The 26,766-nt window shown below is 37.7% G+C and overlaps 1 protein-coding gene across 3 annotated transcripts in view; it reads right to left on the bottom strand.

The window, feature by feature from the left end:
- LOC138813399 (synaptotagmin-1) overlaps positions 1-26,766 on the bottom strand; it is a 337,314-nt gene that overhangs the window by 4,658 nt on the left and 305,890 nt on the right. For all 3 annotated transcript variants that reach the window (XM_070001793.1, XM_070001792.1, XM_070001791.1), the window contains exon 8: positions 3,165-3,298. In XM_070001793.1, the coding sequence (XP_069857894.1) occupies positions 3,165-3,298 (134 nt within the window). The remainder of the gene's footprint in view (positions 1-3,164; positions 3,299-26,766) is intronic.

Here is a 26,766-nt window from a genome sequence, read left to right as displayed (position 1 = left end):
GGGATGAAGATGGCATGCCCAAAGTGACAGCAATGTTCAGAGTTTAGGAATAAATCAATTAATGTCACTCCAGATGGAATATCCTGGGATTGATTTGCCAGTGGCATATGTCTAATGCTCAACCTCTTGTATTTTATTTCTATATTTCTATATTTCTATATATATTTCTATATTTTGGAGGTGGTGCTGGAGGTAACATTTTCATGTGCTTTGGGGAATCATTACATATTTCTCCTTCCAGATTATATTCAGAGGGTTCAGAAAATCAGAAAGATAGATAATCGGAAAACTTCAGGACAAAGGAAATCTAAACTCTTGTTTTATCACACAAAATAGTTTCTCTAGGGAAATTTGAGGACTAGGAAAGCAGCATTCAGGGACAAATAGGAATAAAAGGTTGACACAAGGGGTGGAGAAAGCCAGAGAGAGCTATCTTGTCTCCATGCCTTATGGGCTCAGGTTCATTTGATCTCCTCTGAAACTTATACTTCAAATAAATTATGCCGGGAAACACCAAATTTGCTCTGTGTTAATGTGTTTCAGTTTCAGTATGTTTGTTATTTTCTAAAATTTGTAGTTAGCACTTTTTAAAGCAATACCTAAAATTATAGCTCAAAGCATGAAGATTAGAATTTTTATTTCAATGCTCTGCCTTGTATTGTTTTGTGGAATTAAAAAAATAATAGCAGATTATCCTGCCCATGTAATTGTAACTCCTCTGTACAGTATGTTCACAAATAAAATAAAATTAAATTAAAATAATAATAGCAGGAGGTAATGATTTCCATAGGAATAAAGTCTTAGAACTCAAGAGTTCACTGGACACATACTGCAAAAATGAATGATTTGAAACAACTGATGTCTCAGGAGAAAACTAATGTCAATGGGTTCCATAGGGGGTTCAGGGTGTTAGGTTTAAGTACTGAACAAATGACTGGGAACAGGGATTCAGTGCTTTCTGTGATGACACTAATATAGCATATATTCTTTTTTTTTTTTTTTTGGGTCCAGTCGTGGGGCCTGAACTCTGGGCCTGGGCGCTGTCCCTCAGCTCTTCAGCTCAAGGCTAGCGCTCTACCACTTGAGCTACAGCGCCACTTCTGGCTTTTTTCTTTTTTTGCATATGTGGTGCTGGGGAATCAAACCCAGGGCCTCAGGCATGCAAGGCAAGCGCTCTACCACTGAGCCACCCTCCCAGCCCATATAACATATATTCAAAGGAAATAAATAAGTATGAATATGGGGCAAAGGTGAAAATGTATATGTGAAAGCTTAAAGGAAATCCATGAACTAATGGAAGGATGGTGGAGTCCCTACTTATTTTTGTCATTTCAAACTGCCCTATATAATACAGTATATAAAAGCAACAGTTTAAGTTTAGTGCTAAATACATTGAAATTACATGATGTTTCTCAGGCACATTAGTTGACCAAGGTACTCATTAGCCATTTGTAACTGCCATATTGAGTATCCATGATATTGAGTATCATGGATGATAAATCTTTCTATAAACACAGAAACTTCCACTGGCCAGCACTGATTTATGTATCATCGCATTTTTGGATTTATTTAATAAAATGTTAATTTGGGAAGTGATGACATTAGCATTGAGAATAATGATGTTTTGAAACTTGTATTGAGTGCTCTTGAGCTAGGCTGTTCCTAACGTTTTATGTATGACCTTACTTAGACATAAATTGTTAGTACTCCTGTTTTATTTATGAGGGAATTTTAAGGCCATACTTATGTATAAAATTGGGATAATAATGGTACATTTCTCATAAAGTTATTAGAAGGATTAGACGAGATTATATGTGTGAAGTGCTTCATATCCATAACATACAACAAGCCAACATATTATCTTAGCTTTCTCTGTGGAATGAAAGTATGATTCATCCATTAGATGCTATATTTTAAAAACAGATTAAAAGTAAATAAATAATTATGCATCGACTTTTGCTATTCTGGACCTTTAGATGGTCTCATGTTTTAGTTTTCCTGTCTACACTTTATTTCTCCTTTGATACAGGCAGTTTCATGTCATTGAAAAATAGACTCACTTCAATTAGTTCTTAAAGTATAATAATTGTGTTGTTCTATGCCATTGAATTCCCTGACACTTAAAGACTAGCAAAACATAGTCCATAACTACTAGATATGAACTTCGAATTCTGAGAGTCTCTCTCTCTCTCTCTCTCTCTCTCTCTCTCTCTCTCTCTCTATATATATATATATATATATATATATATACATACATACACACATATATATGTATATATATAATTTTTGTTGGTTATGGGTTTTGAACTCAGGGACTAGGTGCTGTCCCAGAGCTCTTTTGCTAAAGGCTAGTACTCTACCACTTTGAGCCATAGTGCCACTCCTGGTTTTCTGATGGTTTATTGGAGATAAGAGTCTCAGAGACTTTCCTGCCTAGGCTGGCTTTGAATGGCAATCCTCAGATCTCAGCCTCCTGAGTAGCTAGGATTATAGGTATGAGCCACCAGCACTCAGCTCAGTTCAAATGTTCTTAAATCCCTAAAATCATGTGTTATCCTGGTGGCTATTAACTAGCAGCTTGTTTTCACTATATCAACTACAAGATCTTTTAGTAGAATACTTCAGACTTTAACAAAAAATATATGTCTAATTCAAGTCAGATATAGAGAGGTGAATTCAAAAGCTGAATTAAAAATACATCCCTAGTGTATTGTTTTCTGTTTTTACTTATCTTCTAACAAGGCATATTCAGTATCAACCTCAATATTTTTCTTCCTTCATTTTTTTTTGTGCTGGAGATATGGTAAGAACTGTACTGATCGTCTGGGAGTGAGCAGGGCAAGCTTGTTTCTTTTCTTGGCTTTTCAACTTCATAGATGGACTTTGTGAATTAAGACTGTTGTCTGAATGACTTTCCTTTACTTCCTCTTATTTCTGCTCAATAGAAGACCAGAAGGTTTTTTTTTTTCCTGATGAATCAACATATTCTGTACTTTACATTTTATGACATCTCTCTTCATCTAGCTCAGTCATCAGATGTGCATGGGAATAAAAATGACAGCTCTAATGAAGGCCTTGGCACTGGTAATTTATAAGGTTTCTGTGTATAATTTATGTGACCTGAAGGAATAAAATTGAGAGGACAAATTTATTTCTGACATTACCTGGATTTGCTCAAAAGGAACTTCAAAACTGAACGACTCATTGTAGTAGGGGTTGAGAGTGTTCTTCTTAATGGTTGTCTTTTTCTTCTTCAGCCTCTTGCCATTTTGCATCAGATGAATCTTGACATAAGGATCTGAAAAACAGTAGCAAAATCGTTAGAAGCTCAAAGACACATAATTTAGACCATGATTTAGCTTATAAAGGACAGACATTGGTGAGCATGGTGATGCATGGCTGTAATCCCAGACTTAGGTGGTCAACACAGGAGTATTGTAAGTTCCAGGCCAGCCTGAGCTACATAATGAGACCTTATCTCAAAAACAAAAGCATAAGTAAAAGATAAAAAAGGTAAGGTGAATAAGGTCTAAACGTTTCCGTGAGGTAAATAACTATATAACATGTACCTAGTATTTTTTTTAATGTGAGCACTGTTTAGGGAAAGATTTGAAATACTCCATCAGCTATGCTTTTTTTTTTTGTCATGGAAAATTAATATTTCAAGTTCGTTTTAGAGATGAGAACAGTGGTGTGCTGGTAAACCAGGTCTTTGGAAAAATATCTTGACGTGTAGCATTTGCAGATTTCTGTGGTCTAAGTGTGCTTTTCCCAACTGATTTCAAGCCACAAAAAGTTTAACAACCAGCTTGTAAAGTCCCTGAAAATCCAACAATTGGCTTTTGTGAGCTGGCAGAGAGTCTTGTCCATAGCACACCAATATATGGGGAAAAAAAAACCAAAAACACAGAGAGAAGACAAAAGACCCATTTCATGAGTTCATTTACTCATTTACTCAACCAGGGGCTGGGAGCTGTGAGGAGACCATTTCTGTCTTCACAATGGACCTGAAAATTTGCATGGAGAAATGGACAATAAATTAACTTATAAAAAAAATGAAGGACACATGAAAGTAGAAGTCAACAACAGTGCTGTGGAAGAACAGACCAGAGTAGTGATCTCCTGGAGAGGAGCAGGGGTGCTTTAGTGAGTAAAAGGTAGGGAGGAAGTTGTTAAACTGCTCAGGTAAGGCCTCCCTGTGGAGGTAACTGAGAGGAGAAGGTGGAAGGGAACTATAGATATGTGTATGCATGTGATAGACCCATGACAGGGAGTGGACAGAGACACAGAGACAGAGACAGATCTATACACACAGAGAGACAGAGGAAGGCAGAAACAGAGAGATAGAAAGAGACATCTACACACACACACACACACACACACACACACACACACACACATACACACCAGACAGAGTCACAGACACAGAAGCAGAGACACACAGAGACAGAGTCACAGACAGTCAGAGACAGACACACAGAGCTACAGGAAGACAGAAATAGATCTACACAGAGACAGAGACACAGAGAAACAGGAGATGTGGAAAAACAGAGGTAGACCTATACATACAGAGACAGAAAGAGGGAGAACATATATATATATATATATATATATATATATATATATATATATATATATATATATATATATATAGTGAGAGACAGAGACAGGAAGAGAGACAGAGCAATGCAGAAAGACAGAGACAGATCTACACACACACACACACACACACACACACACACACACACACAGAACTTCTTTCAAGTATTCAAGAAAAAAAAATAGGCCTGTGTACATAGAGGAAAAGGAGTAAAAAGAGTCTCTGAGCATTTCCCTTTAATCATCATTAGGCAAAGGTAAAGTTATTACTTTACCCAGTCACTGGAGAGGTGAGGTAGCTCCAGTTACTAATGGATGAATGACATACCTCAGGGGCTCAGGACGCTCTGTCTAGAACGGAAAGGGAAATCTCTCTATTGTTTTTCTTAAGCACTTTCCCATTTCATATGTAATGTATGCTATACATCAGAAGGCAGTGATTAACAAAAAGAAATAAAATCATCCAAAATAACTAAGGCTAAACTTTCAAGATACTTTTTCTCTTCTTAGAACATGAAGAGTTGGTAGACATATTACAGACAATATAATGCCCACATAAGTTTAGAAAACTGCAGATAAAAAAGTTGCTTTGATCTCCTCCTTCTTTTCCCTTAGAAGACTAGAATTCCTCAAGGACAGAAACACTGACATAATTACTATAAGAACTAAAATAGTGATTGGCATCGGAAGGCACTGGGATTGAACTCAGGGCTTTGTACACACTAAGGATATAGTGACGACAAGCTACCACACCCAGCCCCATATTAACTTTTTGTTGAATAACTAAGTGGAATTTATCTAGGACCTCATAATCAAGTCTTCTAAATCTCAGTCCAGTCTTCTACCCATTGTCTTAGAGTCCACATCTTACTTAGATACATGTGTTTTGGGGATTTAAAAAAAAATCAGTGCCATATCCCAAGTCTTCAATTGCTTCCCTGTTTTCTCTGTTCTCCATTTTCATCTGTCCCTTGACTGGCTCCATTTCCTCAGTGTTTTCTAGTTTGTTCATTGTGTTGAATGCTGCTCTTTTTGCAGGAAGCTCTAATCCCTTGCCTTGCTCATTAGTAACTTTGTCTGAGATCTGTACTTCACGTCAGTCTCTCTAACCACAGACTGAGTTGTCAAAATGGAAATCTACCCAACTCAAGATGAGTTATACCAATGTGGGGAGAACATACAGATATATATATATATATCTCAAAGATCATCTTTCCTGCCTTTGGTTTTAAATTTGTTCTCTTGTTCATTCCCAGTTCCTTGGTGGCTTAGAAGTCCTGATAAAATAGATTGTGATGAGACCTGTTAATGTTGCTATTGCTTTTCCTGTGGTTCATGGCATGTAACTATCCCTTACATTTCTGGAAACATGTAAATATCTCAGCAAAGTATCAGGCTACAAAAGTGGCCCACTCTCCTCAGGCGTCTGTGGCTCTGTGGCTTGTGGATTCCTTCTGTTCCCCAAAGCAAGCCCTCATGGAAATCTCCCTCCTCTAAATATTGACAACCCTTCCTTAAACACCATTTAGATAATCCCTGCTATCAGCAAAACAGGCATGAGGTTTGTGATGCTTGACTTCCTTTGTGTATTTTTCTTAGAAATAGTAGTCTAGCTTTTAAACTTTGGTAGATAGAAAGATCTCTCTCTTTTTCTGATATCTGTCACTTTTCAGATCATAAAAATCATAAAGTGGGATCAGAAAGAAGATTCTGCACTCGATATAACAGTGAGTGGGTCTTCTTGGCTCATTTGGTTTTGATATCCATGTATCACACTGCCATCCTTCACCCACCATTGTCAGGCTTTATGCTTGAAATCAGGTTAGCTGGACTTTCCTTTCTGTCATAATAGCTATTCTAACTTGGAGGATTTTCAGGATACTGTAATGAGATCTCTTTCAAACTTACATGTTGACAAACCTTTTTAACATACCAGATTGGGATTTTTGCTCTTATTATTCATAATCATGGTAGGCAGAAGAATAGCTCTTCCAAAGATGTCACATTTAATCCTTAGAACCTGCGAATATTTAATATGGCAAAAGGACTGTACAACTGTGATTAAGGGTAAGGACTTTGAGATGTGATTATGCCAGAATATCCAGGTTCTAGTCACATTAGTACTTGTAAACAGAACCTTTTTCTAGCTACAGTCAAAAAGACAATAGAGGAACCAGAGTCATGCTACATTGCTCCCTTTGAAGAGTAAAGAAGGGGCTACAAGTCAAGGGGTATGGATGGCTTTTAAAAGACACACACACACACACACACACACACACACACACACACACACACACACACACAAAGGCTTACCAAAAGCCTCTGATGGATACCTTGGTTGAGAAATATGTAAGATTTCTCTTGGAAAAAAACTTTCAAAAGTTAGCTTTTTGTCTGACAAACATTATAGACATCTATCATGTTTAAAAATGTGTATGGACATGGAATGGTTACAATCAAGCTAATGAATATAAAGGGCGCCATCTCATATGCTAATTCTTTTGTAGTAGGAACACTTAGTGTCTATTAACAACTTTCAAAGATAGAAAACTTTGTTATTCAATCCGTAGTTACTGGGTTTTACAATAGAGCTTTTGAACTTATTCTTCCTATCTAATTGAATGTGTCAGATTTTTCTCACCTATAGAACTATGAATAATAAGTATGTGTTGCTTTATCACTAAGTTTGTGATAATTTGTCACAGCAGCAATGGAAAACTAATAAAACTATCAAGTTTGAAGAGCAGATTCTAGTGTTAAACAATGTGTAAGGATGAGTCAAGTTTTTTTTTAATTGTCAAGGTGATGTACAGAGAGGTTGCAGTTATAGAAGTAAGATAATAAGTACATTTCTTGCCAAACTTGCTACCCCTTCCCTCACTTTCTCCTACTTTCCCTCCCCGTCAAAACCCCCCAAGTTGTACACATCATTTCCAACATATTGTCTTGTGTATATCGCTGTTGCATTGGTTCCCCCTTGTCCTTTGTCTCACCATTGTATTGCTCCCCTTCCCTTCCCTGATTCAGATAAACATATATACAATACCAGAGTACCAAAATCAAATACAGTAACAACAGGGGATATATATATATATATATATATATATATATATATATATATATATATATATATATGTACCACAGTGGGGGAAGAACATACAAAAGAAACAATAAATCACATGATACATTAAAAACAACAACAGCAACAAAGAAAAACCTCTTGTGTCCATGTCTTGGAGTTCATTTTGCTTAGCATCCTTTCATATGGTCATTTGTACATAGCTTTTGAGCTATTCTGCACATCTGCTGAGATTATTCTAGACATATACTAATTTTTGCAAATAAGGGAAATCATGGGACCTATGTTTTTGGGGGTCTGGCTTACTTCACTTAATATGGTTTTTTCCAAATCTTTCTATTTCTTTGCAAATGGGGAGGTGTCATTCTTTCTGATGGAAGCATAGAATTCCATTATATATATATATATATATATATATATATATATATATATATATATATATACCACATTTTCCTGAGTCAAGTTTTAATTGATGTAAAATATGATTATTTTTGGTGAAAAAAGTCTATACTCTTTCTACTCTTGTGAAAATTATTATTCTGATCTTGAAGACAAAGACATCAAAGTTTGTCCTTTTAATAAAAAAGAACAAAACATGCCATCTGCAAATAATAATAAATACATACATTTTGGGGGATCAATGAAAATATTAGTAAAATTAGATGACATGTAAGCTGAAGATGATTTTGATAATATATGAAATAATATGTCTGTATATTTATATGATTCTATATAGGTTATCTATAAGCTATATATGTGCATATATGTTTATAGGTTACATACCAGTTATATATGTATATATGATATGTGTTAAATGTTTTATACATAAATATATTGAAATATTTTTAGTCCTACGACAGTCCCAGTGAGGAAACTGAGTCTAAGAGAGGCTGATTCCTCCCCCCAAAACCCTAATCTCCAAAGAACTTAATTACATATTTCCTGTCTCCAAGCCTTCTGTGGTCTGTTGTGGAGACAGTTTATGTAGTGTTTACAAGCACAAATGTTATACCCAGACTAACTTGGACCTTGGCTCTACTTCTCACATCTGTATGGTCTTAAACCAAGTTATTTAACCTCTTTGTACCATTGTTCCTTTAATTATAAAGGCACAGGAGTGATAACAACTAGTTCATAGAGCTGTAACACTTAAATTGTGTTAGAGCATGGCAAGTGTGTCAAAGCACGGCTGCCTCCTATTATTAATTAGTGCCATAGTCTGGTGCAAGGGAGAGCATTCAAGGCAGCCTCTGTGGACCAGACTCTCCTCCAGCTCAACTCTGCTGACCTGGTGCCCACCCTCAGCAAGTGGGGAAAAGTCTCCTTTGCTACAGAAGTCAGATCAGCTCTCCTCATGCCAATTCATTTCAGCAATGTAGGTAGATACACTCTGAGCAATGGGTTCCTTCATGATGAATGTGATTATGTATGCAGTTAACAAAAAGGAAAACCTTCCTTTTATTACTGACTTGGGTGGTTGTCTTGTAGGGTGAGATGGGAAGTTAATTCAATATCCCATGCAGTTTTCTTGAAGTCAATAGATTAAATTACACATAGTTGAAAAGCTAACCTTAGAATTACATGTACAATCTTATTATCCAGGCTCTTGGACAGTTGGAATCAGAAATATGATTTATTGAGTTTTCCTTCCAGATTCTGGAGATAGCTGATATGTTATGTATGAAATATCAACTTTACTTATGCTGCTGAGAATTTGGAAATAGAGAAAAGGAATCCTTGAGCTTTGAGGCTTGTTTTTGGTTAGGAATGAATGATTGTCTGGCTGTGGTCATATCTCTATTCCTCCATTTCCCAAACTTTCCTATTGTGTGAAAAAGTTATAATTTGGATTTTTCTTTTTAATTTCTTATCGATAAAATTCCTTCCTCCATCCCTTTATCTTTCCTCCCTCCCACTCTCCCTTCCTTCCTCCTTCATTTCTTCCTTTTCCTTCTCTCCCTTCCTGCTCATCTTCCCTTGTTTCCTCTCTCCTTTCTTATTTTTCATAGATTCATATGTAGAGTGAGAGATAGGTATTCACTGTATTAAATATATTCTACAGTAACACTACAGTAACATAATGTGTCAAATCATTTCTTGTATGTGGCCATTGAGGGGACGGAGGATTGGAACATTGATTCTGCCATGTAAGAAGATACCAGAGGGTCTCACGATGGCAATCAGATGAGTAGTTTTTGCTCTCATCTTTCTGAAGATGAAAAGGCAGTTGGTTGTACTGCTGTCGGTTAAGAAGCCCCTTCTGAATACAAATCATCAGGTGAACAGGCTGTGGTCTAGTGCCATTATTTTTATTCATTGTGTCTACACTCAAGCATTAAATTTGAGTGAAGAATTTCTCACCTCTCTCTCTCATATTAATGTGGAAGTTTTCTTTCTGAAGGGCTCTGTCTAAGAACTAGTTTCTAGCAGATGTATAACGGCTCTGACTCTTCACTATTTAGCTCTTGATGGAATGAATGCTCATCTCCACATAGTCCTCCTGGTACTGCATCGTATTCTTCCATTTGATAGAGTATATCACCTGGACCTAATCTTCCTGGGTACACTAAGTTGGTCTTCCTCTTTTGGTCAGGGAGAAAGAAGACTGATGACAATTCCTTATATGTCTATTCCCCGCTGTTCTAATTACCGTGTTTCCCTTCAATCCAACAAAGGCTTGGTTGGTTTGATGACTTTGTCTTTGGTGAGAATGGAAACAGGGAGGTTGGTATGGAGGACCAAAAGATACCCCAGAAGGTTTGTCATTTCCACACATTTCTTGATAACTCCTCTTCCTTATGTCTTTTCTTTTTCTTTGAGCATGAGTTAATATGTCCTTAGTTTCTTCCTTCCTCTGACCTATGACCTTCAAGGATATACTTTATTTTATGAGTTCATTATATTGATATTATTCTAAAATATATTCTCTACTCCTTTTCTCAGACATTCTACTAACCAACCTTATACTCCAAAGTTTTTGCTACCTTTGTTGAAGTTCCTGACCGTAGGATCAAGCACCGGAATGTAATGTGTCTACCAACACTGATGTCACTGGCAACAGTGTCAGCAGAATCTAGCCCCCCAAAAGCAAATTGAATTGAGAGAAACTGTAGCGTTAAGCACAAAATTTACTAAGTGGTTGTTTTCAATTATGGGGACTGAATGGGAAACTTTTACAGAAACACAAGGCAGTTCATGTGCTGTAATATAACCCACAACCTCTTCTCTGAACATTCACACACCAACTCTTAAGATCATTCTCTGCCCTTCAAGTCTGGCTTTGTATGACTCCAGCTTTTGGGATGGAAGTATTAGAAAATCTGCGGCTACCTGGCATTTTTTTCACTGCCTCCGATAAATAGCCATCACACTGCCCATTTTTTTCATGTGTGCATTTTAAAAAACTTGGTTTGTTTTGGTTATTATTTTCTACCTTGCTCATCATTGCCACTTCTCAAGATCAGAAATCCAATCTCTCTCTTGCAATTCTTGCCACACTTTCAAAACAAACTTCATGTAAGTGTCAAGACTTACTGGATCATACCATTATCTTCATGAAACATCTTCAGCGACTTCATATCCAAACTCCACTACAGTACTGAGTCCCAGTCTAACTTGCTTTTTTTTTCTCCCCAAATCGGATGATGTACTTATGGTAGATACTCTGTTTTTCTCAGAGAATTTTAAATGTGGTGTCTTGGAACGGGCTGTCCTTTAGTCTGAAATACTCTTAATTTCTTTCCCTATCTTAAGTTTGGCTTAAAAGTCACCTCTTCCCTGAAGATTTTCCTGATGATTTTTTTCTCAATCAGAACTTTCAGACAAATCTTTCTTTGCCCCGCAGCTCTTTCTTTTGTACTATCTTGTTTTTCTGGTGTTGGAAGACTTCTGTGGTACTCGAAAAAACAAAAACAACATTCCTATGGGAAAATATGTTTCTGAATTCCAAAGTAGGAACTTCAAGATCAATGTTAGGATGCTATTTACTTGTAAAATGGGAACTTCCTCCATTACTATTCTATACTATACTTTAATACCCTGGAACACTGTCACCCCCTCCTTCCCTTAGGCAATTCTAATGTCAAATTATGCTAACTTCATAGAAATATAATTGCCAAACAGCTGGCTGTAAGCAATGATCCTTTTGTGTGAGATATAAAGGAGCCACTAAAGCCTTTGTATTTACAATGAGAACTAGAAAGCAGCAGTTCAATGCAGAATAATGCAAGATGCCTGCCGTTTTCATTCTGACAATTTTGCATAATGATACTGTCTTCTTTCTTAACTACCGTGGGACTGTGGGCTCTGGTGACCATGGCCTTTACATTTCAACCAAAGACTTCCCTTGAACACAAATAGGCACATTGAAGCTGATTTGTTCAATCCCTTCAGAGCCAATTCCTAGCCTCTGAGTAACTCCAGGTACTCTTTTATCCTTCTTCCTTGGATAATGATTCACGGAACATCAACTTACAGCATTGGATACAGCTAAAGTGATAATTATATCATTTAGGCTCTGAACTTCAGGTGACTGACAACCCATTTTAAGGCAATGTTCATTAGGAGGTTTACATATCGGCTTCTCAGATGGGAAAGAGTGCAAGTGTGCCCGTGTGGCAGAGATTATGGATGTTCCTCAAATCCTTTTCCCCTTTTTTATTATCATATTTAATAATAGAACCTTTCAAATTTTACTTGGGGTCCAGTTTATCCAGCTGGAATTTTTTTCTCTTAGATTGTCTATGACTCACTATGAATGACTGACTGTCCTCTTAGGTGTGAGAGCAAGTATTGTGGGTCACAGCACATCCTTCAAATGGTGATCTCAACAGAGGAGGGGATCTGGGGAAACATCTGGAAACATTTTTATTGTGATAACGTGGAAAAGAGGGATGCTATCGATCTAGGGATAGAGAACAAGGAATCTTCTAAAACATCCTGCAGTGTATAAAACAGATTATAACAGGAAAGACTGATGAAGTCCAAGGTGTCAATAGAGCTGAAATCCATAAGCCCTCCCTTCAAATAAGGATTTGCTGTTCACTCTTTCTTTCTTTTCTATTTGTGAGTGAACTATGGTTGCGGTAGTAGAGTGATGGAGCACCTGTTATATGAAGATAATGACCTAGAGTTGGCAAAAGAAGATAGGATGAGCCCTAGATATTCTCATAGCCTCAAACTCCACCCACCTCCCCAGCTTGGCTACTCCCCTACTTGAATACTTGAAGAAAATATAGAATGAAATCCTGTGTTTCTGGGTTCCTGCCTTTGTGGATCACTTTATTACCGCAGTTCAGAATCTAATATAAATCCATCAATAATTACAAAGTCCCAGGCTTGTCTGTATCTTTGCTTTCTATTCTATGGAACAGAATCTAAGTTTTCCTCAGATTCTACATGGAATGTTCAGATTTCAAACCATAGTCCAGCTACAAGTCCTACAGAATTCCCTGAGCAAGTTGCAAATTTACTTTGATTGCACAGACATAGTCTAAATGCTTGTTCTGTTTTAATCCTGGTGCTATAGAAAATATGAAGAACTTGGTTGGCTTAGACCTGAGTTATGTATAAATGCCCCAATTAATTAGGAGAGCCAGACAAAGTTGGGAGCAGGATCAATTCTACTCAAAGCTCAAGATGAGAATAGAACAGTAGCATAGGAATCCTTCTGGTTCCTGATACCAAAAGATGGGAGGATGGAAGATGCGAACAACCAACTGGAGGTTTACAGAGTTTTCAAGTAGGAGTCCATCTCTGATTCAACTTGGAAACGTGAATATATTTATTTGCCAAGAGACACTTTCCTCCTACATTTTCTTTGCTGCATAGATTCTTTTTTTTTCCTTCTGCACTTACTGAAAAAGCCTTATTTCATCAGTAAGCCAATCATTTCACAGTATACAATAATTAAATAGTAATCAGATTCACAAAGCAAACAATTACCATTTTATCACTGGTAGTTTCATCATATTTATTTGAGGGAATCTTTTTATAAATAATTTACAAGTACTTAGAGAAAACTACATTAAATACTTTATGTGTTTTTATAGTTTAAAATATTTGTACAAATTAAACACCCCCCTGTCATGATATAGCAAGGTTGAAGCATTAAAAAATATATTCTGGGAAAATTTTCTACTTGAGAGCACAACTCAAAATGAATCTCCATCAGTTAAGTGCAGTGTTTGCTAGAAGAAAAAAGCATAACATAAATGACTACCACCGAGAAAAATCAACCTCATTTTAATGAGACAGATCATAAAACAGCAAAGGCTGATTTAGTTCATTAATGGTGGCAGAGTTCTTTGAAGAAACAAAACCCATAAATGCAAAATGCTATTATGAATTAAACAAAGGATATTTTTCATGGTGGTGGTAGAAACTATTCCATTCCAGCCATCATTTCCCACATTGTCTAATGATTTTTAAGTGACTACAAGCTTTTCAACTAATAATGTGGAAATGCATACACAAAAGCTGGAGAATGAAGAGACAGCAATGAGACATTCCACAGATGAACATGTTTCCAGGCAAGTTTGACCTCCACTCTTTAGAGAGAAAAGAGTGTACTATGTTTGCATACTCTGACTCATCCCCCCCCTTCCCCCTTGGGCTTTCAGGAGAAATTCTTTGTCTATAATTCAAGCTTATTTCTCCTGCATTTTGGAAAAATCCTTCAGGAAGAGCAAATACATGAAAGTAGGAACACTAGTACTTATGTTGGACATTTTCAGGATGGCTACAGAGAGCTTGGGGGAATGAACAAGTATAAACTATTTGTATGAGCTAAGTAACATAAACAAAAAGTCAAATGGTCTATAAAGCAAACAAAATTGCAAACAGCAATTTTTGTCTGATTCTTTTCCCTCCTCTGGAGATTGAGGCTTATTCTTTTTTTATGTTAGAGGAAAGGTTATTAATAGGATATTTTTTTGGAAAAAACATTATGATTAAATAACATTGGTAAAATGGTTACCTAGAAACATTGTTAGGATGTTTAAATAGATTTAAATAGATGAAAAATGGATTCTACCTATTTATATTGAGACAGTTTACAGGCAATTCAATGTGAATAGAAAAGGAAAGTAATTGAGAATAAAGATGCTTTCAGTGTCATCTGCTTAAAAAGGGTGCCACCAAGGACATAGCTAGCATGATCAATAGAAAGCCCACAAATTGGGAGAAGATCTTCACTAGCCATACAATGGACAAGGGTCTCATATCTAAAATATACTTGGAACTCAAAAAATTAAACTCCCCAACAATAAATCCTCAAAGAAACAACTGCCTGATAAATAAGTGGGCTAAAGACTTAAAGAGAAACTTCTCTGAAGAGGAAATAAGAATGGCCAATAGACCCATGAAGAAATGCGCAACTTCTCTAGCCATAAAAGAAATGCACAATATTGAGATTCCACCTCACCCCAGTTAGAATGGCTATAATCAAGAACTTTAATAACAACAGATGGTAGAGGGGATGTGGACAGAAGGGAACCCTACTGCCTTGTTGGTGGGAGTGTAAACTTGTTCAACCACTTTGGAAAGCAGTATGGAGGTTCCTCAAAAGACTGCACATAGAGCTCCCCTATGACCCAGCAATCCCACTTTTGGGCATTTACCCAAATGATCACAAACAAGACCACAGTAAAGCTACCAGCACAACTATGTTTATTGCAGCTTCATTAACCATAGCTAAGATATGGAACCAACCCAGATGCCCTTCAGTAGCTGAATGGATCAAGAAAATGTGGTGTATATATATAATATATATATGAATATATATAATGGATATATATACATATACATATAAAATGGAATTCTATGCCTCCATCAGAAAGAATGACATCACCCTGTTTGTTAGAAAATGGAAAGTCTTGGAAAAAATTATATTAAGTGAAGTAAGCCAGACCCAAAGAAACATAGGTCCCATGTTTTCCCTTATTTGCAATAACTAGTATAAGTCTAGGACAAGCAGAAAAGGTCAAAAGCTATGTACATATGACCATATAAGATGATGGTAAACTAAATGAGCCCTAAGATAGGGACACAAATATCTTTTTTCTTTCTTGCTATTGTTTCTAACGTATTTATAAGATACCATGTGATTTTTTTTTTTGTTGTTGCTTTGTATGTCCCTCCTCCTCGGTATAACCCCTGTTTTCCCTGTATTTGATGTTGATATAATTTGTGGAGGAGAAGGGGAAAAAATTGTTTAAATAGGGATACAGATTGACCCTTTGCAACAATGACATGTACAAGACACTGTGTCCAAAACCAAACTTTACTATTTAGGTGGGGTGGAGGGGTTGTGGGGTGGTGGTGGGGAGTGTAGTTGAGGAGGTGGGAGGGAAGGGATGGTAGGGGAAAAACAAAGGAGGAGGCAACAATGCTTGATAAGAAATGTACTCATTATTTTGCTCATGTAACTATAACCCCTCTGTACGGTATTTTCACAATAAAAAACTTATTTTTTTAAAAAAAGGTGCTGCCATCAATTTTAGTCTCATTAACTCCCTATTTCTTTGAAACAGCTACCTGCCTTCTAAATATTTAATACTTCTAAGTATTAAGAAGTTTGTGGAGTGAAATGATTTGGGAATAACCAAGAGTGAGATTTGGAAATGCTTCTAGAAGTAGAGGAACCTCCATTTTCTCATTTTGCACTGTTTCTAGAACTTTACAAAGATCTTGGTAAAGCTAGGGTGTGAGGGAATTACTAATTTTCTTAGTTAGAAACATCTCATTCCTTCATTTTCAGCATAAGAAAGGAAACATATTTCTTACTGGGGTAACTGCTTCTCTTTGCTCCCCTATTTCATGTCCTTAAGTGACATTACTGAGGCTGCAGACTAGGAAGAGAATGAAAAATGCACATTTTGTTTCCCCATAAAGAAAAAGAGATGCTTTGTTTTTAAGATCCATAATATTGTTAGTAGCTAATAGATCCCACTTTTGGTTTGAGATTTTTCAGTATGAATAATGTATGACTTGCTCTTAACAAAAAACCCAAATAACTTATACCTTGGTTCAATTGTTATTACATTTTTAATTTGAATGCTGATTTTCCTTATCCTTCCAGAGAGATATTTCATTTGGTTCACTGAGGGCCAGATATGGTTCTCTTTCATAAGGCTGCATAACTCCAAAATCAGCCAGCATCCACACATCAGGAAGATAAGTCACTTTGCAGGAAAGATCAACTTCTACTTTGGTAATCTACTTTCCTTACAATATTAGAAGAGCATAAAAATAAACTATGGTTTCAATATTATGCTGCATATAGGAAAATGACAGGGAGTAACATAATTCTGTGGTGATTTTACTGCTTCTTATGGAGCAAATTTGTAATCAATCACCACACATCAGTAGCTCAAAGCTCAATAAAAACTACAATAATGCTGTCTTATATCTGGATTTCTTAGGAACTGAGATTACATAAAATGTTTCAGTCCTTGAGAAGTAAGGGAGGGATGTTAGTAAATTCCTTAAAATAGGATGTTTGCTTACAATGAAATGGCTTAATTCTTGGCAAGACTCACGATTGTACAATAAATGGGCATGGAGTTGGTCTGGAAAAGCAAATGCTAGGCTAGTACCAATCTGTAGGCAGAAACCTTTTGCTGGTTGTTCACTTGTTCTTGAAGTTTTCAATTAACTTTGAGGTGAAGAATTCAGTCACTCTGCCACTCCCTCACTCCCTTACTCCTTCATGCACTATCTCTTATGTGCTAGCTGTTTATCTTTAAGCCATGAGTTGTTCTATCCTGATTTCTCATGTTTTATGCAGAGCCTGGGGCATGGTGGGCATCAAGAAAATACTTGCTGCTAAACAACTGCATGAAGCAGTAAATTATACATACCTACAGAGCAACTTAGGGACTCCAGCAAAAGAGGATAAAATGGGAAACTAGAGAATTTAGTTCATTCTTCAAAAGACTTGTAATTTTGTTTTTGTTTTGTTTTTCTTTTTTTTATTGTGAAAATACCATACAGAGGGGTTACAATTACATGGGCAAGATAATGAGTACATTTCTTATCAAGCATTGTAGCCTCCTCCTTTGTTCCCCCTTCCCATCCCTTAGGACTTGTAATTTTGTTGGGAAGAGAAGACAGACATTTCTTTCTTTTGTGCTGGTTCTGGTCTAGAACTCATTGTCTCATGCTTTCACTTGGCTTTTTGGCTCAAAGCTGATACTCTACCACTTGAGCCACACTTTTACTTCCAGCTTTTTGTTGGTTACTTGGAGATAAAACTCTTTATGGACTTAAATGAACTGGCTGGCTTCAAACTTCAAATCCTCACATCTCAGCCTCCTGAGTAGCTAAAATTACAGGTATGAGCTAACAGGGCCTACCTTTTTCAGTCTTTGTTTTCCAGGGTGTCTACGTGTAATGGAAAGTCATGATCACCTTAATGTCATTTTCATGACACATCTTAATAAGATGGTGTCAGTGAAGTGGAATTTTATGTGATATACAGATTTTGGGGAGGGGTTATAAAACATAGGATCAGACTTGACTGTAACATTCACCCAGATTAAAACTAGAAATATGAACTCTATATGTTATATAGATAACAGTTATAAATTAAAAGCAAAAATAGTTAGGAAATATGCCTTCTCTTTTTCACCTCTTCACTATAAAATGTTTTTAATGATGAGGAAGATCAGCTTTCTACTGAGAATTGCAGATGCCTCAGAGTTTGCAATGGAATCTAGCACATGGATGGAATTTGGTTCTGAGCCTGCCGTGTCCTGTTTCTCTTCTCTTAAAGTGATCTCCTCATAGACACATATGGGAAGACACCCCAGTCTGCATGTTCAAGCTCCATTCTTTCCTGCTCTTGAGACATTCTGCAAACATGGGTTCACATCTCTGGGGCCTTGTGTCTCCTCCTCATGCCTCTGCCTAACACCTCTTTAATTAAGCTCAGATCTATTTTTACTTCTTCATAGAAACATTTTTTGACTGCTCATTGTAAAGCAGTTTGTTCTTTATCATCCTCATAAAAGTTATTTCATCCTTATAGTTCTATGGTTTATAAGTATCATTTCCTACTCCACTAAGCTCAAGTAAAACTCAAAAGCATAGGGGCTATTTCTATTTTACCTTTCTCCCGATCATATCCTTAGACCTAGCTGAGAACCCAGGTAGGTCAACAATAGGAACTTGTTGAATGAACAAGTGTTGTTGTTGTTTGTTGTTGTTGTTTTGTTTTTGCTTTTGCTTTTTGCTTTAGTTTCTCTCTATATATGAACTAAGGCTCTAAATGTTCTAGGGACTTTCTGGGCACTGTCCCTTGAGAGTTGTCCCTGGAAATCTGAGAGGCAGAATTTGTTCACTGGACATTGAAAAGCTGGCTAATGGGACTTGGTAAAAACAGCTCATTTATCCAGTAGTCCATTCCCTGAGCTGCTCATTAGACATACTCTAATAGTTACTGCTGCAGATTGAATAGAAGTTGACAAAAAAAATTACCAGCTGGAATAACTGTAGGGAGTTAATATCTTTAACTAAAAACCTTTAGAAATTTTTGTCACAAGCCCAATATGATATTCTGTGATGGTGAGACTATATACTGTTCACTGTTCTCTTGTTTTCTAGATAGCTTCTTGGAATGAGAGGGTGTCTGCAGTTAACGATATTACATTATCACCATCAACATTGTTGCAAGACAGAAAGGTCATTAATAATGTGCACTGGATGGTTACTACTTAAGGATATGAGTTTTCTTAAAGAGAGGGGAAGAAAGCTGTGGAATTTTTTCTGGAGAAAAGCTATCCCACATCATTCTTCAGCAGATTGTGCCCCATTTGAAAAGCAAATTGATCTAATGAAAGGCTGGGAAATGTGTTTTTCTCCTTGAATAACTGCCTGTGGTGTGGATGAGGTTAGAACACTCTGTGCACATTCTTCCCATTTTAGCTGCAGGGTGGGAAGGGTTGCTAAGGCTAAAGGCTGACATTGCCACCCCTCGGAGTGAAGACTAGACAAAGGAACATTCTAAAGCAAGCTCAAGGTTTGCCTGAAAATCTATCCAAGACAGCACAGAGGGAATGAATTTAGTGCAATTGTTGGGCAGAAGCAGAGGTCTGACTTTCAATCTTGTCTGAAACTATTGTTGATGATTAGATCCTAAGTCTGGTTTCAAAAGGGCTAATTCTTACCAAGGAGTTCTGCGTGTGAATGTATTTCTAACTCCCGACTTGTTACTTAATCTGAAGGCCACTGTAGAGGAACAGTTAAAAACCTTTATTGCATAAATGAATAAGAGGGCAGACATAATGTTCTAAGAGAAACTTCCATTTATGGACTCTGAAGTACACGGAAAAGCTCTCTGTTTTTAATGCCTCTTTTGGAAATAATATAAATGGGGCAAAGGACGTATGAAATAAGCAGTCTTCATGCACTTTAGGTAAAACTATTCCTGTTCAACTCTGATAGAAGAAGCAAAGTCACCATTTTATAGAATCAACTTGACACACTTCAGATAATGCTTGGCTGATATATTGTTATTTGATGCTTCTATGAACATAATAAAGGCTTAATTTTTTTCATTGGAGTTTTAGTAAGTACACATTAAAGTAGCAACAAAAATTTCTAAAACAAAACAAAAATGCAGTTACTATAATGGGTTACTATAAAAGACCAAGGAAACGAATAATGGAAAAGAATTAAAAATTCAAAAGGGCATATCTGCCAATTCACATAAACATTTTGCACAGAAAAATAAGAGACTAAACAGAGGTCAGAGTGTAGTGTTTGTGACATAGTGTTGAGGAAATCAAAATAGTTAGAGCGTGGTCCTTGCTTGTTTGCATCAATAACTAATCAGTTTGTAGAAATCAGACTTCACCGACCATCTATCAATCACATTCCAGCACTGTTAGGATATCCTCAAAAAAATAAGAGTCTGGTACTTTTCACATAATCATATAAAACACTGACACAAAAGAAAACAGAGAAACAAACCAAAGGCTTCCTGATGCCAGTTGCTGGTCTAGTGTGGGAAGGGGAACTCTATGGAAAGGAGCAAAAGTACTGTCTGCCATGAGATGATTAAATTGTGAAGAATGCATAGAGGCATGAGTTGTGAAGAATGCACAGAAGCATGAGTTGCTTCACTGTGGAACATGTTATATAAGAAACGATTTAACACCAATCCCAGGACATTTCACTGAAGAACACAGAAGGAGCAACTCTGCTTTGGGGAAGAACCCAGAGAGGAGAAGAGAAGGAGAAAGATTTCCATTGGCGGTGGCTGGCCCATGTGATCAGATCAGAGGCCATAAACCAAATCTCTTAAACTTGTGTCTCTAAAGAATTAAATATCTCCTACCTAACCAGGGCTTTGTGGGCAGCATCAACAAACAGGGAGGTAGCTAGAGAAGAAAATTGCATGCATCACAGAGTGTGAACAAAAAATCAAAGTCTGAGCAACAAAGAGAGACTATGCAAACAGAAGAAATGTTAACACTGCTGAGAAATCAACACATCTGTGGCCACCCATGTCAACTTTTAACTAGAATTTCATAGAAAACTTTGCTAAGTTTTGAACTTTGAATGTCTACACACACACACACACACACACACACACACACACACAGACACACATTGCAATATATCTGTAGCATTTCATTGTTGTCGACACATATTCAGGGAAAGAGTATGATTTATTTGTAATGTTCTCTCTGTGGTTATTTGCTTTTATGGTGATGCAGAAAACTCTCTAAATGGGGAATCATAACACGGATAGTCATCTCCACAGTAACCAGCTTTTAAGACAACTAGCTGAGCATTACATTTCTGCAAGGGAAAAAAATTAGTGCCACATTAGTGGCAGGGTAGTGGCCTAAGAAGCTACAAGCTCATGTCATTTGAGGACCCTTATAAGTATAGCACTTATCAAATATTCTCTTCATCATCTGAAATAAGTGTGATTTACTTGGAAGGTATTTGTAGGGAATGTTCCATCTCTTGTTGCATGATATAAACGACACACGTGTTTGGTTATTACCTTTATTGCTTAGATTAAGCAAATGACTGTGGCCTCAATGGCAGGGGACAGGGTTTAAGGGAATTTCTTCACTCTGTCCTTTTGCTCTGAACCAAAACAAAATGTCAACAATAAGCAATTCTAGTTCCCTCCCTACATGATAACAGCAACCATGTAAGGAAGAGTACAACTTAATAAAGTCCACCACAACTCAAAGCATGCCTCCCCTTTTCCATTGCTGGCCTTGAGAAAACAAGTTCTTGTAGTGACCCAGTTCTTACAGTCTTACTGATTTGAGTGGGTTTTAAGACCTCACTGTCCCCATCTAAAGAGATGTTTACTGAGTGACATTCTCCCCGCCCCCCCACCCCCCTCCCCCCGCCTCTTTTGTCCGAAAGGTATTGGATTGCCTATTGGGCAGAAGTGGATCACTTCTTTCTGATATCATATGTACCAAGAAAGATCTATATTACATATAAACTTGTGAGAAAGGAGATTTCTGTCTATCTTGTCCATGCAGTGAATTCCATAGAATAAAAAGTGCTTTGTAAAGAAGGCTCAATAAAAATCTTGTTAAATGATTGAACAACAGCAATCATGACTGCAACCAAAAGTCTCCCTTTTGGGAGGTATGAGTTCTGACTGAAAGGAGATGTTAAAATTTAATTGGAAACGGCTAACAAAGGCTGGGGATGTGGCTCAGCACTTGCCAATCACATGGAAGACCCAAGGTTTGATCTTCAGCAATGGAGAAGAAACAAACAAATAAAAAACAAACAAACAAAAAAAAGAAGCAAAGCCCAACAACATAACTATCTACTAAATCCCCAGAGGAGAGAAGAGGACCTAGCAGTTCATAGCTACACCTTCCATCTCTTACCACCTGTCTCCTCCATTCCCTTAGGAGAAGCCATGGTAGAGTGAATGGTATCCAGTACCACATTCTCAAGCCATAGTGTAGGGAAGATAACCTAGAGTCATGGGAAATGGAAGTCTAGAGAATAAAGTCCACAGAGCTAAGAAGTCACCAGAACAGAAGAGGTGTGGACAGAACTGTTCAAGCATGAGCAAGAGTTGGTAAACAGTGACAAACATCCAAACATACTAATAGATACTCCCACACAAACATGAACAAAAGCAACCCTTAAAAAGAAACAGTATGCAAGAAAAATGATAAACCCCCACTTTTAAAGAAAATACCATTCAAAGACAAAACAAAATTACTCAGAAGTGCTTTATATAGTAAATCAATCTAATGAAAATATAAACTAAAAACCTCCCCAAACCATGAAGTCAAAGATGAGATGATAGAATATCAGCCAGATTTGAGGCACCAATTCACCATGACAGAAAGAATGGATAATGTTGAGGTAGAAAGGGACAACGCAAGCATGGCTACAAATAACAGTATCTGAACTGGAAGAGGAGCCTTACGTTGGAGTTCAAAAGCACTTAACATGATGTTCCTGAAGAGGATCTAATAATTGGAATAGGGAAAGAATTCACAAATATCATGCAAGGAAATTTCACTAAAGAAGGAAAATAATCACATCCCTAGGCTGAAAGAGAAGACCATACTTTAGGAAATGTGGATAATAGAAAGCTCATCTGAACACAGTTCTGAGTGAAGCCATTTCTCAGCATTTAAGAGGAGAAAAAGAAGTTACATCTGAGGAAGCAAAAATTAGCATGGCTTCAAATGTCAGCATCCTCTGTGAGAACAATCTGGGTACCAAACATGTCATGACAGACATTCCACCAGGAAAGTATTTCAGCCAAGGATGACATATAATTGGCTCTCATGCATTTCTGGTTACAATGGTTAGGACTAATGTTTTAGTAACCTTAGAATCCCTATCATGGAATTTTCCAAAGTGTATCTTGTGAATTCTAACCCTGTGAAGTATTCTTAGGAAAGGGAAAATGTGGTCAAACAGCTAGAAACACAGAATCTCTGAATCCTGCCTTGGACATTTATAAGATGCATCAGCATATAAAAGACTAAGATGTTAAGGAAACCTAGTTTTCTTTAAAAATATTGTTTAAGCTAATATTTTCCCTAGAAATAAACTTAGTTCCCTAGAACACTTATTCATGCTTTGTTGAAAAAGTGATGGGTCCCATTTGGAGAAAGTTCTACCATTATAGAGGGTATGGGAAAGATTTAACAATGCAAAGCAATAATCCAAAAAGCAATCCAAATTTATTAACCTGCCCCCATATTGAAGAAAACAATGAATATTATTTCTTCACTCAGTTGCTGTAAAGTAATAAGATCTTAAAATACAGTTCAAGGGAGGGGAAGGACAGTATGAAGAATAAATTACTCAGTGTGGCATGGTAGCACACACCTGCAATCCCCTCCCAGCTATGTGGGAGGGAGATTTAGGAGGATTGCAAGTCATAGGCAGCCAGGGAAAAGTGTGAGAAATTGTCTGAGAAATAATGAGAGTCAACTGAGCTGGGGAATGTGGCTCAAGTGGTAGAGAACATGCCTAGAAGTGCTACACACACACACACACACACACACACACACACACACACACACACACACACACACACACACACACACACACACACACACACACACACACACACACACCCCACCCGAACAAAGTAGCCATTTGCAATCTTTAAACATATCTACTTGTCTAAAAGAATGCACTTTTCAAGGCTGCATTGCCACCTAGTTGTGTCAGGACTTCAGCTTAGTACATAACGAGAGAAATTCTAGAAGCTCTTCAGAAACAGGACCTTGTTTTTCTTCCTTAGGGAACCAGAACAATGTAGCTAAGAAGGCAAAGGAGTGAATACCATGGATTCCAGGAGCAAAACAAAGCCCCCACTATTTTGTATTACCTTCCTCTGCCTCAGTGCTTCTCCAATTTCCATAGCATAGTTTATGGCAGTGTGAGATGCCTTCTAATTAGACTCCATACCACTGCTTCCGAAAGGAGGAAGACTTGGCTGTCTGCTCACATCATGTCTCTTTTATGCTACTTTGAACTGGAAAAGGAATTTTAATTCAAGACTGACTTGTCTCTGTTCCCCTCGCTTCTGGTAAGAAGACAGAAGTGTGTGTGGAATGTGGGATGAAGAAGCAGGCAAGAACTTGCAGATACTGTTACATTTATCTGTCCTGAGAGAACACCGCCAGGCAGCTGAGTGGGGGCTGAGGAGTGTCTGACTCACACAGGGGGCCAAAAGATTTGAAAGGGCAAAGAAGTCCAAGACCAGGGAGTTAGAGTGCAGCTATCATCGGGATATGCTGCCCTCTTCAGGATGTTTTGAGGAAAACATTTGCCAATTAAAACTGGCTAAACCACTTCAAACAAACGAAAACTGACAAATGCCAGCCTGGCAGGGTTTGGGGGAGCAGACATGCTTACATACTTCTGGGGAAAATATCTGGTTATGTCTGGAAATGCTGACGATGACACCTGACAATACCATTGGTGTGGAAATATCCTCTCCATACTTGCTCAAGGCCTGAGACGAGCATAGGCATGTCCTTCATTGCATTTTCCAGGGCAGCAAGAAACTGGAAATCATTGGACTATTCACCAGCAGATGAGCTGGAGTGTCTACCACCACAAGACACTAGAGAGCAGTGAGCAGTAAAGCAGAGAGACTGTCAACAGACAAGTCTCCTGAACAGTCTACGGAGAGGCATGGAGCAGCTTCATGCATGAGGCTGTTTCTACAGAATGTGAAAACTCTGAAACTACATGTAGTACTGTATGGTTTGTACTTAAGAAAAAAACCAGGCATGTATGGGATAAAACAGGCATGCGAGTGAGGGACAGGCAGAATGTGCAAACAGGCCTGGCCATCACAGATACCTCTGAGGACAGAAAGAGAGAAAGGAGAGTGGGAAAAGGATATTTTTGATGGTATGTGTTTCTGCATGTTATTTTTCCAGCATCTTAGATTCATGAATATTCATTGTCCTATTCACTATACTTATTGGTGCATGCATGTATAATTTTATTGTTTAGACATTGAAGACTCTGAGTCATTGGCAACTAAAAGGTAGGGGGCCTGCCATGGAGATAAGTACAGTGTCCATCCGCAGTTGGCAGTGTGACACTGGTGCAAGGGATCTGTGCTTAGGAATGTAAGTGAATGCCTTTTATCTGTAAACTTCAGCATCGAACTTTCCGACATTTGGGGGTTAGCCAGTATGAGTGCACCTGACCTGCTGGCAGCTGTGGTGAACTTGTTACTGTCACGGATAGGGCTCATGGGAAAGGGACAAGTAGGAGAGACCAGAACACCAGGCAGATTATTAAGACTTAGCAGAAAGGCAATTAAGGTGATTTGAAATTGTCTCTTCTAAATGAATAGAACTCCCTTCTTACCGCACCTCACCCTTCCTCCCAGTGTAAACTGTGTGAGGGTTATGTGTGTGGAAATGGAGAATTTCTAATCACAGAATCACTGTGAGGAGCACAATGCTCTGGATTAGATTCTTAACACTGAAACCACCACTGCAAAAGTCATCAGTGCATGCTGCTTCGGAGGAAAGACAAAACTTGTTATTAGCTCTATTTGGCCTAAAATGGTTTAGACACAAAGCTCAGTTGTAAATGCTTAAGCTCAGGCATCTAGCGGGGACATGAGCATCCAACAAAAGTGATCTCTCCATCAGTGGTTGTCTGTACTAGCTTTATACAACCTGGGGCAGACACTTTGCTCTTATCCCCAGAGAATCCGTATGGGTTTCCACTGAGAAGAACTATGCCAGAAATATCATCTCTGAGGCCCCAACACATCACTACCAAGTGTCAATTGGTCAGTAAGATTGGGACAGTTACTGCTGGCCTTCTTTGTCATAGTTGTGACATGATGGGTAGAAACTGTGGACAGTGTTTTGTTTCTACAAATTGTCTCTTTCAGCCCCACTAGCATCTTTGAGGTGATACTCCTTGTCCAATGTCTGCTGGGGATTTTCCAATGTGCTTTGGGCTCTTTCTTCATTCTTTTGGGCAAGACTAAGCATTTTAGAAGTAAGCTAAGCAGTGGGAATAATAAAGACATCCACAAGACCACAATGGTAATCAGCAGTACTGGCTAAAATAGGTCTATGCTC

Source organism: Dipodomys merriami, unplaced genomic scaffold (genome assembly GCF_024711535.1).
Source record: "Dipodomys merriami isolate MVZ:Mamm:240054 unplaced genomic scaffold, mDipMer1.0.p SCAF_598, whole genome shotgun sequence".
NCBI classification, from domain to species: domain Eukaryota; kingdom Metazoa; phylum Chordata; class Mammalia; order Rodentia; family Heteromyidae; genus Dipodomys; species Dipodomys merriami.
The sequence above is the reverse complement of the archived record's forward strand: the minus strand, read 5'-3'. Positions and strand labels throughout refer to the sequence as shown.